This window comes from Eptatretus burgeri, chromosome 15 (genome assembly GCF_056783735.1).
Source record: "Eptatretus burgeri isolate ZD-2024b chromosome 15, Ebu_testis_v1, whole genome shotgun sequence".
In the NCBI taxonomy this organism is placed as follows: domain Eukaryota; kingdom Metazoa; phylum Chordata; class Myxini; order Myxiniformes; family Myxinidae; genus Eptatretus; species Eptatretus burgeri.
The window spans coordinates 22881753-22898561 of NC_140975.1; the positions used below are offsets into that span (position 1 = coordinate 22881753).

Consider the following 16809-nt stretch of genomic DNA (forward strand, 5'->3'; position numbering starts at 1 on the left):
TGACGCTGATCTTGCTCACCAGATTCTCTCGGTGAGGGAGCCTCGTGAGTGTAGGAGGCCAATCCGCCAACCACGTGCCTCATGGTTGCAGCAGGTTGATCAGCATCTCAAGGAGATGGGAATAGGCCAGGCACATGCCGAGGGATGGCCAGACGGAGGCCCCTGGGGTACCGGCAGAAAGTGGATGCAGCAATGCGCTGCTGTGGCGCATACTCCCAGACCTGACCTGACCTAATGTTAGAACCAAGTTTGGTAGCATTCTGACTGGTGGATCTGGAGAAGAAGATTTCGGAAGGAATTTGCATCAGGATGCCAGACCATCAAAAGTATGAGATATGTCCAGAGAGGTGGAGCTGATCTCATGTATGGCATTGAGGGCCTCCACCCATTGTTGGGTGAGTGGAAGCAACATGACCAAGGTGGAGTGACCCAGTCTGAAATCAAATTGGTGATCTGAGATGAGGTTGTTGGAGAAATGGAAGGATTTCATATCATCTGTGATGATGGATTCCATGACTTTGCTGATGAATGGAAGCAAGCTGAAAGGTCTGTAATTAAGGGGATCTGTTTTTGAAAATTTTTGATGTAATGCAGTGATGTCAGATTTCCAAGCAGATGGAAGATGACCTCCCACAAATGACAGGGTGAAAAGGGATGAGAGAGAATGTGTAAGAGCATCACAGCAGGTATTTTGGACACGTGAGCTGATGCCATCCGGTTCAGTCACAGAGTCAGAGTCGAAGGTTGGAAGAACTTTCTCCACCTTTTCAGGAGCAAAAGATTCAGAGTCCAGGAGCTGTTGGTAATGACAATGAAGGATGGGTACCAAGAGTGTGGGGTTGGGAGACACAAGATTTGGAATTAAACACAGAATTGAACCTGCTGATGTTTAAGCAAGAACAGATCTTGGCACATGACCTGGATTAGTATGCTGACTGGCTGTGGAACAAGTACGATGATGTAAATGACTACTTCTATCCTCAGTTCCAGTTGAAACTGTCTGCAAACTATCTCTGCTGACTGCGAGTGGATGACTTGGTTTTTCTAACCTTCGGTCCTCTTGGATATCCCCCACAGTGTCCATTATGGTAAGGCTACTCCTATCCAAGGCATTGTCCTCACTATGGTTGTCAACCACCGGATCCCTTATCCGCTCCTCAGACAAATCCTCTCCTGGATCATCCCCAGGTAAATCCTCAACCGGATCCCTTGTGTCACCACAGGTTCCTGCCATCCATATCCACTGACCATCATCATCCTTTTCACCACCAGCAGTATGTTTACCGTCTGACACAACTGTCGTAGTACCTTTCGGCCTTACATCTGAAACCAACTGCCTGGAGTCCAGCATCTCACTGCTATGTGCAGCTTTCCTAGTTCTTTCATCTCCCAGATGTTCCACCTCATATACGTTGTTGTTTCCAAGTTTAACAACAATATATGGCATTGAATTTCAGACATCCTGTATCTTATTATGGTCCACAGGATGGTTCCTGAGAAACACTCTCACGCCTACTGGTAAAGAATCATTGATGGATTGTGCGTTCACTCTAGTTTGGTGTTTCAGGGCTTCTTGCTCCGTTCTCTCACTGGCCAATCTAAAAGCTTCTTGCAGTCACTGCTGATGTTCTGCAAGGCTCTCCTCCTGTAGGTCTGGATGAACTTCTGTTCCCAACATGCCATCTACAGGGAGTCTGGGTTCCCTTCCAAAGAGCAGAAAATGAGGTGAGTAACCTGTTGTGGCATGTGGCATGTAGCATGTAGCTATAGACATACACCAGCTCGGGAAGGAGTTGCGGCCACTTTCGTTTCTTCTCATTTGGCAGGGTACACAGTCAGTTGTGCATGGTCATGTTGAATATTTGGCAGACTCCATTATCTTGGGGATGGTAAGGTGCAGTCAAAGTGTTTGTGATGCTGTAGATACTGCACTACTCTTGAATAACTCTACTCACAAAGTTCCCACCCATGCACAGTGAAGGTATTCAGGGATACCATATTTATTGAACCATTTTCTGATGAGAACTCTGACAACACTCTTAGCAGTCTGATCTTTGGTAGGGGATGGCTTGAGTGAACTTTGTGTGGACATCTATGAGAACAAGGACATTTTCAAGCTCATTAGTACCTGGCTCCAACTGAGTGTAGTGGCCACAACTCCTTCCTGAGCTGGTGTATGTCTATAGCTACATGCCACATGCCACAACAGGTTACTCACCTCATTTTCTGCTCTTTGGAAGGGAACCCAGACTCCCTGTAGATGGCATGTTGGGAACATAAATCACTTGGATTTCCAATTGTCTCTTGGCTTGAATGGATTTAATTGTTTTCACTTGCCTCCCTGCCTTTGCTGTGATGCATCTCTCACACTTAACACAGTAAAGCTCATCATCCCGTGACATGAATGACCAAAAACAACGTTTCCATAAAAGTCATAAAAGTCCTCTATGGACCTTGTTGACCCATGTCATCATGCACTGAGTGGATGACCTTTGCCTGGATACTGGATAGCCGAGGGGACTCAAACTTCAACATTTGAACCCTGGTCCGTGTACTTCCTGTGCAACACTCCATCCCTGACTATCAAGTGATCCCATGACTGGATGAGTTTTTTACTTTCTGGTCCAATTTCCTCAACTTGGCACCTGTTGGGACTGCTGAATCCTGAAAAAAGGCTCTTTCAGCAGACAATATGCCTGTCTACAGACCGTAACTTCAAGAGGTCAGACTTGCTTATGGAAGGGAAAGAAGAGGAAATAACTGGTTCAGGCCTATACTACAGGGTACTCAGCTCATTCATCCATGCTGCTTGATGGGCTTCCTCCAAGCAGGTCCGTGCCTCTGGTTCAATCTGGGTAGACATCCGGCAAAGATCATCTGCTCAGTACATGACGCGCATCCACAGTTGAGCATCAGTCTCTACATCTTTGACCTACTCCAACCAATGAACTTCTGGACAGTGCTGGACTTTACGACTTAACGAGTCTGCTTTCTTGTTTACTTTGCCCAAATGATGTCGTATGGTAAGATTTAACTGTACCAGTTCCCCAACCCACCGTAACTCAGTTGCTCCCACTTTCGCTGTTGGTGGATGCAGCTGAGTGGATCGTTGTCAGTGAGAAACAAGTGGTCAGTCACAAACAAAAGGTTCCTGGATTTCTCATTTACTGTCCATTTGAGTGCCAAAATTTCTAATTTCATGCCAGAATAATTTGACATGTTGCTTTCAGTCTTTTGCAGGGCATGACTAGCATAACTCAGGACAACTCTACCATCGATTTGATCCTGTGACAGTACAGCTCCAAGGCCTAGAAGACGAGCATCAACTTCCAAGATGTATGAATGAGTAAAGCCCGGATATCCAAGGATATGTGCTTCTGTCAGCTTACACTTCAGGTCTGCAAAGGCTTTATCACAGCTATCATTCCATAAAGTGCCAAGTGTTCTGTTTGGCTAGCCTTTCTTGTCTCGGGTACCAGAAAGAAGCCTGTCCAAGGGTGCTGCTACATGGGGAAATCTGTAATAACTTGCCAGTTCCAAGAAACTATTCAGTTCTCCTTCTGTCTTAGGCTTCGGCCATTCCCTAACTGCAGAATTTTTGTCATCATCTAATCTGATATTGTCCTATGACACTACATGACCAAGATATCGGAGCCTCTGTTTGAACAGTTGACATTTCTCTGGCTTGACTTTCAAGTTGAACTTCCTTCACCTGACCAACACCATATCAAGTCTCGGAAGTGTCTCCTCGAAGGTTGACCTAAATATTGGAATATCAAGGTAGATGAGAAGCGACTGGAAGTTTTCATCACTGAATATCTTATCCATTAACCTCATGAATCTTGCTGGTGCTACGGTCAGACAAAAGGGCATGCGCAGGTATTCATACACACCACCTGTTCCCACTCGGAACGCCGAATTTTCAATTTCACATTCAGCCACTGCGATTTGGTTAAATTCATGGGCAAGGTCTCGGCTGCAAAAAAACTTAGCACCTTGCCAGGCGTCAAGGGCTTCTTCGATGAGGGGAAAAGGATAAGCATCCTTCCTCGTCTTGGCATTCAAACCTATATAGTAACAGCACAACCGAAGCTACCATCTTTTTTTTTTGGCAAGTACCACTGGGGACACATATGGACAATAACTCTCACGTATGATGTCCATATCCATTGTTTTTCTCAAATACTCTTCAACTTGTGTCCATTGGTGAGGTGCCACTCTCCGATGGGCCATCCAGACTGGTTGATCATCAGTGGTGTGGATAAAAGTCTCCATTTGCTTAGACAAAGCTTCGTTAATTTCCAGCTGATGTTATTCAGAAAGATGAATTGCAACATCCTTCTAGATATTTCCTTAGACGATTTATTTATTTATTCATGCATATGTCAGTAGATACTGCTGACATACGTTGAATGTGGCAATTTAAGCCCCTTTGCCATTCACTGATTCGACTTTATAGTTTACTCGCAGATTTACCTGGTATTGTGAGAAGATAAACATGAATAAGTAACACTTTGTAGCGAATAACAAAGATTTATTAACTCATTAACTGATTGGCTGATTGGAGCTCTGTTTCAATTTCCAAGTCTGTCCATCCCTGAATACAGGTCAAGTCAGGTATGGGAGCATGCACCAGAGAAGAGCGACGCTGCGTCCACTTTCAGCCGGTACTCCAGGGGCCTCCGTCTGGCCATCCGCCAGGGAGATGGCTGGCCCATCCCCATCTCCTTGCGATGCCGATCAACCTGCTGCAACCACGAGGCACGTGGTCGGCCCATTGGCCTCCTCCACTCACGAGACTCCTTCGCTGAGAGAATCTGGTGAGCAGGATGAGCGTCAGGAAAATGAGCCATATCTCCATACAGCCGCAGCTGACGTTCACGGACTATGCAGGTAACAAATCTCATTTGAGTCTGTCTCAGCAACCGCTCGTTGGACACAAAGTCTGACCAGCGATAGCCAAGGATTCTCTGAAGAGAGCTGGTACCAAAGGAATTAAGTCTCCGTCTCAGATCCTTGGTGAGAGTCCAAGTCTCGCATCCATAGAGCAAGACTGGAAGTACCAAGGACCTGAAAACTCGGACTTTCGTCCTCCCGCACAGGTACCGGCAGCGCCACACCCCATGATCCAGTGAATCCATGACTCCCCAGGCCTGACCCAGACGTCTATTGACCTCTGACTCACAGCCAGCAGAGACATGAATATCACTGCCAAGGTAAGTGAATCTCTGCACGACCTCAACATCCTCACCACAAACAGGCACAGACAGGACAGCAGCATCAAAGATGTCATTGAAAGCTTGGATCATAGTTTTGACCCAAGAAACCCGTAATCCCAGCGGTTCCGACTCCTCATTCAGCACCCCAAGGGCCCCTAAAAGGATATCTAAAGTCTCCACAAAGATGACTCCATCATCTATGAAATGAAGGTCAGAGATCTTGACATTCCCAAACGATGCACTGCAACTTGATCTTTCTGACATCCTCCCTAGAATCCAGTCTATACAAGTGCTGAAAAGTGTGGGGGCCAATACACACCCCTGACGAACTCCAGTAACAACTGGAAATAAGTCAGAGATGGTACCACCACACTTCACAGCATTCTCAGTACCACAGTAGAATTCAGACATCAGACCGATCAGTTTTCGTGGCACCCCACGAAGACCAAGAATCCTCCAGAGGGCATCCCGATTCACTGAATCAAACACTTTACGGATATCAACATAAGCTGCAAGCAGCCCCTGCCGAAACTCGCGTCGACGTTCAGTGAGGACCCGAAGAGCAAGGATATGGTCAATCATTGACCTCTTTGGTGTAAAGCCTGACTTCTCTGGATGTTGGTGCTCAAGCAAATGGTGGCGAACCCTATGAAGAATTATCCGAGCAAAAACCTTGCCCGGCACTGAGAGCAGTAGTTGTTGCAGTCTTGCCGATCACCCTTCCCTTTCCAGAGAGGGACAACAAGGCCCCTCTTCCAGTCAGTTGGGATGATGCCTGTGTTTCAGGCAGAGCACAAAACTGCATGCAACGACCTTGAGAAGTTGAGAATGGATGCCACAGATCCCTGGAGCTTTACCCCATTTCAACCGGTTCACTGCAGCCTGTGTTTCTACAAGCGAAGGTGGACCACAGTTGATTGGAGGGTCAGCAACAGGAATTGTAATAACCCTGATGTCCAACTCGACAGCTGGTGGATCAGCCTGGTACAACCGCTCAAAGTAACCGGCCCAGTGGGCCTTCACTTCGGACTCCTCTGTCAAGAGCCTCCCACCCTCTACTCTAACTGCAGTGCTCCGAGGGATGGGCTTGGATGAACGCAATGCATGAATTTCCCTCTAAGCGGGACGAGAATCCCTTGACTACAGGTGATGCTCTACCCCCTCACAGATTCCTCGAACATAGACCTTCTTGTCCACCCTCAGTGCACGTACAGTTTTACGCCTCAGCTCCCTGAACAGTTCAGCTCTGCCATTCAGCCTGGCCCTGTGACTCTGGTCAATGGTATCCAGTGTCCCTTGAGAGACAAAATTCTTCTTTGCCCTATGGTGAATTCCAAGACATCCACCGGCAACATCAAGGACGGTGGTTTTGAAGGCACTCCACAACTCTTCAGGACCTCCAAAAGCACCCAGACCGCCCAAATCTCTACTCAGCCTGTTCGCAAACTCCTCAGCTACCCTCTCATCCTTGAGCTTGCCAACATCCAGCCTACGCTGGGATGGTAGCATTCTCCTGGATTTAAGGTGCAACTTCATAGTTGTTACAACAAGCCAGTGATCAGTGTTGAGGAAATGAGCACTCTGGTAGACCCTGCAGTTCTGGATCATCCTCGAGAGACCATCAACGAGGACTTGGTCAATCTCCTTTGCCACACCGCCAGTGTTGGAATACCAAGTCCAGCGATGAGCTTGTGGGCGCTGAAACCAGGAACCAGCCACCCTAAGTCCATGACTTCTTGCAAAGTCAAGGAACTTAGTGCTATTCTGGTTCATAGTTCCTGACCCATGGGGACCAACAAACATCTCATAACCATCCCTTTCAGTTCCAGTCGATGCATTGAAATCCCCCAAGACTAGAAGTGTATCTCCTCTGGGGCACTGATCAACCACAGACTCGAGTGTGGCGTAGAATGTGTCCTTCACCGTGAGTTCACTCGCCTCAGTCGGAGCATAAACAGAGACCAGGGAAATGACACCGAAGTAGTGACGAATCCTTAGTCTAATAATACGCTCGTTGACCGGTGTTACCTCAATTATCATTGGGGTCAGCCTATTGGGCACAGCTCCAGCAACTTCTTGAGAATGGTAACCATCAGAGCGACCAGACCAATAGTAGGTGTAACCACCCACTATGATCTCACCGCAATCCGGTCTCCGAACCTCAGAGAGAGCTGCAATACCGATGTCCAAACGCTTGAGCTCAAATGATAACAGAGACAGGTGGTCATCCTCTCTTAGGGATAGGACATTCCAGGCACCCACCCGAAGGGACCGCCTCAGGTAAACCCAAGGAGACCGCCGTCTGGTGGACGACACCTCAGCACCACTCCGACACACTCTCCCGCAATCTGACCCAGGGATGTTACCCCGTGGTTTCCCTCCTATCATCAATGATTGGGTGTCCCGAAAGCTTTGCCCCAATCCCGTCATCCGGTGAGCTGCCCTGCGAAGGGAAGCTGCACAGGAGGTACTCCCACGGAGTGGGTTTTAGAGCGTCTGAATACAAACTGCTTTGCATTTTGCATTTTATTTTGATCTTCGTGTGTTGTTGTATATCATTCGCAATTCAGCATCTAGAAAGGCTGTGATGACTATCCCACTAAAATGTACCCCTCCTCACTCCTTTCACCGCCAAATTTTATTTTTTTCCAGAAGTGGATGCGGATGTATGTCTGGTGTTGGCTTCATGGTTAGGGTGCTGGGCTTGGTATCCTCGGATGCTGAGTTCAAATCCCCTTTGGGGTTGACTCTGCCTGTCATCCTTCCGAGATCAGCAAAATAAGTGTCAGCTTGCTGGTATTCTGTGTCGGAGAGGCGACCCGTCCAGTGTTGTGCCCAATAGCCAAGGAGACTGCTGAGGCAGCACCAATGGTCTGCACAGAGTATGGTTCCAATGGATGGATGGATGCGGATGGGCTTTGCAGGGAAGGGATGGGCGGGCGCTTTCTCGTCTTATATAAACCCAAACTGGCATCACCTCAACTAACCGTTTTAGACCAATTACCACCCCCTCCACCCCCAACCGCACCACCAGCTCTCCTGCCCCCCCTCTGTCCATGGAGATCTCCTACCCATTCCCCCCCCCCAACCCCCGCTTTGCTGGCTCTCCTGCCCCATTCTCAGTCCATGGAGTGCTTCTGCCCTCCCTCTGGGCAGGCGAAGCTATATGCTGCCTTGGTATGTAATAGTGTGAATGAACATACCGATGCAATGGCGTTTGAACAGTAATAGTGAATATTGACTGATGGCTTGCTATTGGGTGGGGGGAGATGGGGGGAGAAGGAAAGGAGGATAAGTTTACCCGTGTAAAGAGTGCTATAATCTCAGCTTTGCCCAGGTAAAAAATGCAAATTTTAATACCCTCTGGCACCACCACCAGGTGGCACTACAAGGCACACATTGACTTTGAGAAGTTTTGTACCCCCAAACACCCCTGCATGAGGCCATGGCCACATAGCTTATACTACCCACACACAAAGTTGTATTTTGACCCTGAGTTTGGAGAGAGAGAGAGATATATAGAGATATAGAGATATAGAGATAGAGATAGAGATTTTTTTTCGGCTTTTATAGGTATAGATTTACTGAACATTCCATTTGGCTGGAGTGTACTCAATCTCCAAATAACTCCAAATGGTTGGACATAATGAAGAACATAATATTGAGCACAATGAAACAAAAATAAGTGATTTTTAATCTGCAAAAATGATGTCAATGCAGTTGGAGATCAAGTCCATTTCAAAGGACGCTCTCCGTACTCTTCGATGCAGAAACCCTACCTGCACCGCACCAGGATGGAGGTTTATAGTCGAATCTAATTATTCCGTCAGTAATTTAACTCTGACTTTACAGCTTCAGAGTAGGTGAGCATGTTATATCTGCTGGTTTTGAATATCGATATAAATGGATCAGACTAAAATTGGATAAGCATCTCAAATGTTCTCGGGATTGGAGGTTTTTCGAATGAGCACCGAGGATGGAAGTGAGTGGAGCTTGCACAATTGTTGTTCGTGAAATAATTTCGGGGGCACACAATCCCCGATCATTTGGTGATACATTTGTAAGGCTCGTTGTTCTGTGAGCACAAGTTCACATGCCATGTATTGTGTTCGTGCAGTGGAACTTGGTGTGCGACAAGCAAGCGATGAAGAGGATGGCACAATCAGTGTACATGGGTGGTCTACTTGTTGGAGGGTTCCTCTTGGGAGGTTTGGCTGACAAGTAATGTATCTACTTTGTTTCTCTATTCACAACTTATACATTGGAGGAAATAACCCAAGACATAACAATAGTCATACGCGAAGTTATCAAAAGTATCAGGACAGCTCAACCATAAAATGAACATTCCCAAACTGCCTCTGCATATTTTTCAATTATTTGTAATCTCCATTTGTGGGTTTGAGAATGTGGAATGTAATCCTCCCAGGACTCAAAGTATCCACCTCCATTTTGGTACAGGCTCATGTTTGAAGGACTGATATGTTCTCCCTTTTCATGCATCCCCCATACCTCATGTGCAGAATACACTTTGCAGTGGAGGACGGTCTCTTCCTCCTCTATCCTTCAGTTCACATCTTTCTATTCGTCGTAGTCCTGCTGCGTAGTCTGATATTTCAGATCAATTGTTCAAATTTGCATAAAAGCACCAAAATTGGTACACGTGTAGAATAATGTATTCCGATAGATATGGTCTAGATATGGAGCCACCCGAGATTGTGCCTTGGTCAGCTTTGGCGACCGTTTTCCAAAATGGCCGCCATTCTACTTTAGCGAAATTGGCTATATGCTCTTATTTTCTTTTTGTATTGGTGGTAGATATAAAGAAAGTGTACAAGTCAGTAAATTTACTATGAAAAGGCGTATTCAAATATTATGAGCCAGTATTTTCGGTAAAAAAGCCATTATTTGATTTGTAACTTGCTGCTCTCCTGAAACTTTTCGCTGTAAAGTACCCATTATTGCCTGGAGAACAAGAGTCAAATGATATTCATCACATTCAATGGGCTTGGAATCAACAAAAATTGCATTATAGATTACATACTTTACTCTATTTTGAAAAGGGAACTGATAATCGTGATAATGACAAACTCAGAAAATGTAGTCAAATTATTGCACACTTCACTTTGAAGCGGCTACGGTTTACTGTCTACTACCATTCTAGCAGGACACATGGTACACGCATACATCAGTTGAGTACAATATGAGTTTCTGAGCTCAAGTGTACTGGCTCTGGATCAAGAAGTCAACACTTTTACAAGCAATGCAAGTTTGCATTTGCACATTCTAAGCAAGGCCGATATCTCAGTCTGTGTCTACTGCGTCTGTCGACTGGCATTCTCCTTCACAAGCACACAGTCCAGTGCATTGCAGATTAGCCTTCTTGCATGTGCAGCGGTTTCTACAGCCTTTTTTGCAGCTGCACGACACCAGCTCTAAGCAGCTTTTTGAAGCCTCAGGGAGTGTGGTCCAGAGCAGTTCGTAGGACCCATCCTCTGTTTGCTGCCAGCCCCAGCTTGTTGGTGATGGAAGCATGGATTGAGGGACCAAGACCTGCCCCCAGACATAGCCACCCTGGAAGACTGATCTCGTCACATGCTGTTCCAAAGCATCGTAGGTAGGTGGGATGCGCCGGACAGAGTTCCTCTTGGCGAAGAGTTTCTTTCTGGCCTCGTTGACGTCCGTATATGGACTGGTGCGGTCATAGAGGAGCACCACAAACTTTTCAATGCAGTGCATTGTGTCATCCTGGATGTTGACTGGCGTGGTGGTCAAGGTCACAAGAGAATCTGTCAGTTCTGGAAACGAGTTCCATGTGGCCCAGGCAGATTTCTTCCCATGCCCCACGAATGCTGATACCATGTCACATCCGGTCATGGCGTGGAAGACAGGGAGGGCACGTGCCTTCTGTGGACCTAGCGAGGCAGCTATTTCATGGGCGGGGATGTAGCGGTAGTTCTTGCCTGTCCCAAAGGCAATCCAGAGTTCATCCACGCATGGTATTGCCTGGGCTACCATCACCGCCAAGACGACGATGTCGGTGTCTACGGTTCGAACTTGAATCCGACGGTGGTCATGTTCTGCAGCATGGGCCACAAGTAGCATGATGCGAGTGTCCACCTCTTCTTGACCGCATGGAGCCAGAGAGCTTTCATCTTCCTGCCTGGGAAGGCAAATGACTGCTTCACCATCAGTGACTACCAGCTCCTTTGCCTCGTCATGGAAGGACTGCACCAGCACATCGGGTGAGTGATTCTGCACTGAGTGACCTGGTGCGCTTTCCTGGCACGGCATTGCCTTCACCAGATGAGCTGCCTCCTGCTGGCCTCTTCTGTGCTCTTTGCAACTTTGTTGTATTAAAACGAAGCATGCATCGTTTATGATAGACAGCTTTGTGAGCAACCAGTGCGGCCTCGATGCCCTCTCCTTCATCAAGTCTATAAAGCTGCAGCGTTCTGGTTAGTAAGCCCAACTCTCCAAACTGCATCAGATTCCCAGCCAGTGTCTTGTACCCACTCCCTGTGTTTGGGCGTTTCGTATTTTCTGGGCAAACAAGGGACTCTGCTGTGTCCTCATGGCATATGACACACAGTTCCCAGTTTGTGTTGGATGGGCCAACAGACGCACGGTCCATGGAAGAATGCACTAGCTAGAACTTTTTTGACATGGTCACTCCCGCTCGTGTTGACTCTGCTCCTGATGATTATCACTCCATATTCTGCAAAGACACAAAACACCTTGTTACCACACTAATACTACTTACTACTACTACTACTACTACTACACCAATATTACCAATTACAACACCACTTCCACCACTACCACCACCACAACAAAATACTTCTGAACCTGTCACTGATTCTGTGTGCGAAAATGGATTTTTCCATAAAAATGACCATTTTTCCCCAATACAATGGTTGGAAATATATTAAATCAACACAAATGACATTTGTATTGTTTTCCTTTGTAAATGCACATCACATGGAGTATTTATCACCTCTGAAAAACCTACAAAGAGAATAACAATGACAGATATCCCATGTTGTTAAAGTAGATTGGGGCCATTTTGGAAAATGGCTGCCAAAGCTGACCAAGGCAAAATCTCGAGTGGCTCCATATCCAGAATTGTTCAGAATACATTAGTCAACATATGTACCAATTTTGGTGCTTTTATGAAAAGTCGAACAATTGGTTTGCTATGCTGCAGTACTATGTCTGTCAGTCTGGCAGTCAAACAAAATTGAAAGTCATTCCAAACAGGAAACTGATTGTTTATTGGGATGTATAAAGGCCACAAACAACAGGCATGAATAACTAATTTAACATGTTCAATAAGGTGGTGAAAAATAACGGTGTATCAGCGGCCGTAAACTTCGGATCCAATGGTTTGTCTAGTTTTTTTTTCTCCAGACTTTAAAACTTTTAATTTATTTCAACTGAATTTTATATTTAAACATTGTAGAACACCAATTGCCTTGATGCACTTCCAAAATAATCAGTTTAGTAGTACTGTGGCAAAATGATATGCCGTCTCGACCAATCAAATACGCCACTTACTTTTGAGGGTGAAGTTACATCAAGATTCAGACAAAAATGGCGACGCCTAGCGATGCAACCACAGAGCTCATTTCATCCAAAAGAGCAATCAACTGTCGAGTTGGACGTCAAGGGTGTTACAATCCCTGTTGCTGACCCTCGAATCAACTGTGGTCCACCTACGCTTGTGGAAACACGGGCTGCGGTGAAACAGTTGAAACGGGGCAAAGCTCCAGGGATCTGTGGCATCCATGCCGAACTTCTCAAGGCTGGTGGAAATGCTGCACTCGTTGTCGTTGCATGCAGTTTTGTGCTCTGCCTGGAACACAGGCATCATCCCAACTGACTGGAAGAGGGGCCTTGTTGTCCCTCTCTGGAAAGGGAAGGTTGATCGCCAAGACTGCAACAACTACCGAGGGGTGACGCTGCTCTCAGTGCCGGGCAAGGTCTTTGCTCGGATAATTCTCGATAGGGTTCGCCACCATGTGCTTGAGCACCAGCGTCCAGAGCAGTCAGGCTTTACACCAAAGAGGTCAACGATTGACCGTATCCTTGCACTTCGTGTCCTCACCGAACGCAGACGAGAGTTTCGGCAGGGGCTGCTTGCAGCCTATGTTGATCTCTGTAAAGCGTTCGATTCAGTGAATCAGGATGTCCTCTGGAGGATTCTTGATCTTCGTGGGGTGCCACCAAAACTGATCGATCTGATTTCTGAACTCTACTCTGGTACTGAGAGTGCTGTGAAGTGTGGTGGTACCATCTCTGACTTATTTCCAGTTGTTACTGGAGTTCGTCAGGGATGTGTTCTTGCCCCCACACGTTTCAGCACTTGTATGGACTGGATTCTAGGGAGGATGTCGGAGAGATCAAGTTGCGGTGCGTCATTTGGGAATGTCAAGATCTCGGACCTTGACTTTGCAGATGATGCAGTCATCTTTGCGGAGACTTTAGACATCCTCTTTGGGGCCCTCGAGGTGCTGAATGAGGAGTCGGAGCCGTTGGGATTACGGGTTTCTTGGGTCAAAACTAAGATCCAGGCTTTCGGTGACATCTTGGATGCTGCTGTCCTGTCTGTGTCTGTTTGTGGTGAGGATGTTGAGGTCGTGGAGAGATTCACTTACCTTGGCAGTGATATTCATGTCTCTGCTGGCTGCGAGTCAGAGGTCAATAGACGTCTGGGTCGGGCCTGGGGAGTCATGGATTCACTGGATCATGGGGTGTGGCGCTGCCGGTACCTGTGCGGGAGGACGAAAGTCCGAGTCTTCAGGTCCTTGGTACTTCCATTCTTGCTCTATGGGTGCGAGACTTGGACTCTGACCAAGGATCTGAGACGGAGACTTAATTCCTTTGGTACCAGGTCTCTTCGGAGAATCCTTGGCTATCGCTGGTCGGATTTTGTGTCCAACGAGCGGTTGCTGAGAGAGACTCGGATGAGATTTGTTACCTGCATAGTCCGTGAGCGTCAGTTGCGGCTGTATGGACATGTGGCTCGTTTTCCTGTCTCTGATCCTGCTCACCAGATTCTCTCAGCGAGGGAGTCTCATGAGTGGAGGAGGCCAGTGGCTCGACCACGTGCCTCATGGTTGCAACAGGTTGACCATCATCTCAAGGAGATGGGGATGGGCCTGGCATCTGCCTGGGGGATGGCCAGACGGAGGCCCCTGGAGTACCGGCGGAAAGTGGACGCAGCGACGTGCTGTTCTGGCACATGCTCCCATACCTGACCTGACCCTGACCTGAGTCGATGGTTGTGGAGGAGCGAGAACAAAGAATGGACCAGCATGCAACAGAAGCACACGACAGCAGGGTTGTGGGATAAAATTGAGAGATCTTGACAAGAAGAGGGCACAGGGGGTGGAAAAGATGGATATAGAAGCAAACTCTCAGGTAGGAAAACAGGACGGTTGGAAAGAGGTGTTGGTTAAGATCTTGAAGGAGGAGAGGATACCAAAGGATTGGCAGTTGAGTTACTTCATTGCTACTTAAAAGAATAAATGGGATGTGATGGACTGTGGTAATTATAGGGGTGTCAAGCTGATAGAGCAAGTGTGCAAAGTTATCGAAAGGGTGGTGAATGATCAGCTGAGAGAGTTGGTGGGGATTGATGTGATACAGTTTGGGTTGATGACACATCGGGGAACAACAGGTGTTACCTTCATTTGTAGCTCACTTAGATTTTAGGCAGGTGAGCTAACATGTTCGAGCAGTGTCTGTAGGTCAGTCAGTCAGTCAGTCAGTCCATAAACATGTCAGTCATTATCGCTTGAACCAAACACACGACTTTGATGAAACTTGGCCACAAGCTTCAAATTTGATGCCGAAGAAGATCTAGTGACCGCATCTGCGGGGGGGGGGGGGGATGAGGGGGGTTTGAGTGACTGTTACTCCTGATCAGGATAATTTTTCTGATCAGGATCAGGACAGGCTGTCCAATTTTTAAAGCAGAAACAGGATCAGTTTATAGAAGATAATGGTCAGTTGCATTATTGTTTGTGGAAATGGAGCAAGCATCTATGATAGGCTTCTCGGAGAGGTTGGGGATCGGTGACTGAGGAAGAAGGGGGTACCTGAAAGACTGATAAGGATAGGTAAGGTGATTTATGAGAGGGCTTCGACATTATTCATAACTTGGAGTGGTTTCTCAGAGGCATTAAAGATAATTGTAGGTTCACATCCAGGGTCAGCTCTTATTATGTTTGGTGATGGATATATTGAGTGAGGGAGAAAGAAGGTAACCTTGGAAAAGAGAGTTACATTTGAAAATGTTGTCTGCAGATGATTTGGTGGTGATGCCAGACCCTGAGGAGGGACTTCAGAATGCAATGGTTGCATGGCAAGAAAGTTTGGAAGATTGTAAAAACAGAGTGGCAAGAGAGAGGGAAGACAGCATATGGATATTTGAGAAAAGGTAGGCAAGGAGCAGGTGGGAAAATTCTAGTATTGCAATGAGATTCTACTTTAGTGGAGGGATGAGGTTGCAGTGAGGATTAGAGGGAGAGAGGGATGGAGGGAGAGAAGGAGAAAGGGATATAGATTGATAGAATTAGATGGAGATAGATATAAATAGATGTCAAGGTGAAGAAAGTGGAGGAGTGTTTCTCGAGTGATCCATGATCTATGACTGTCTTGAGCATATTTATTGTTGTGTTCACAGGATTGGACGTCGCTCTGTAATGTTGACAAGCAATTTCATGGTTGGTGTTTCAGGAATTACTGTTGCTTTTGCACCAAATTTGGTTGTGTACACTGTGGCACGATTTTTTGATGGCATGTTCATCACCGGATCAACTCTCAACTCATTTTCTTTGGGTAAGAGCGCAAGGTCGATGTTTGCAAAGTTTTGCTCTCTTTTTACATGCAATCTCTGCCATGCCGTGAGCCATGATCTGCCAATATGCAGAGAAGTCCTGCAGGTTCATGACACGTTGCCATGGCTTGTTTTGGAAATCAAACGAGATTAAATGTAATATCGGTGTTTTAAATATCTATAAACAAGTTTGCATTGAACTACAATAAAAGCTGCAGCCTTTCCAATTTTTTTTTTTATTACATCTGATCAGGTTTTCATCAGATTTCTTTCAGATATGATGATAAACCGAGGGAATGGAATGAAAGCACACACACATAGATATTAGTCAGTTATTTATTTCGTAATCTGTTTAAAGGAAGGTAAATTGTATTTTATGTGATGAATACGCGTTGTGTTTGTGAGCACATAGGGTCTTGGTACCCCGACTACCACATTTAGCTCACTGGCACGGTAAACCAACTCCAGGTGTGAAGATCCGGCCCGAACTTTGGGTTGTGAATGGCATATGTGGTCTCTCCAACTCCAAGATACATCGGCCTTTGGAGTTATCCAACGGCGACGTCGATAACAATATCATTATAGTATATAGGTTGATTGAGTTAAACTACCGGTCAAAAGTTTTAGAACACCCCTATTTTTCTGGTTTTTACTGAAATTGAAACAGTTCAAGTCCAGTGAATAACCTGAAATGGTACAAAGCTAAGCGTTAAACTGCCAGAGGTTAAAAAAAAAGTTTAGGTCACAAAA

At 46.4% G+C, this 16809-nt stretch overlaps 2 protein-coding genes across 8 annotated transcripts in view; one reads left to right on the forward strand and one right to left on the reverse strand.

The window, feature by feature from the left end:
- LOC147011731 (solute carrier family 22 member 6-B-like) overlaps positions 1 to 16809 on the forward strand; it is a 30551-nt gene that overhangs the window by 4289 nt on the left and 9453 nt on the right. Inside the window, exons 2-3 of the mRNA XM_085857319.1 lie at positions 9337 to 9440; positions 15907 to 16061. Coding sequence (XP_085713445.1) covers positions 9337 to 9440; positions 15907 to 16061 — 259 coding nt within the window. The remainder of the gene's footprint in view (positions 1 to 9336; positions 9441 to 15906; positions 16062 to 16809) is intronic.
- The window catches only part of LOC147011732 (uncharacterized), a 36408-nt gene continuing 29700 nt past the window's right edge, over positions 10102 to 16809 (reverse strand). For 6 of the 7 annotated variants that reach the window (XM_085857325.1, XM_085857323.1, XM_085857326.1 and 3 more), the window contains one exon: positions 10102 to 11934. In XM_085857325.1, coding sequence (XP_085713451.1) covers positions 10521 to 11648 — 1128 coding nt within the window. In that variant the 5' untranslated portion in view covers positions 11649 to 11934 and the 3' untranslated portion in view covers positions 10102 to 10520. The remainder of the gene's footprint in view (positions 11935 to 16809) is intronic. The other variant, XM_085857321.1, reaches the window with a different exon arrangement.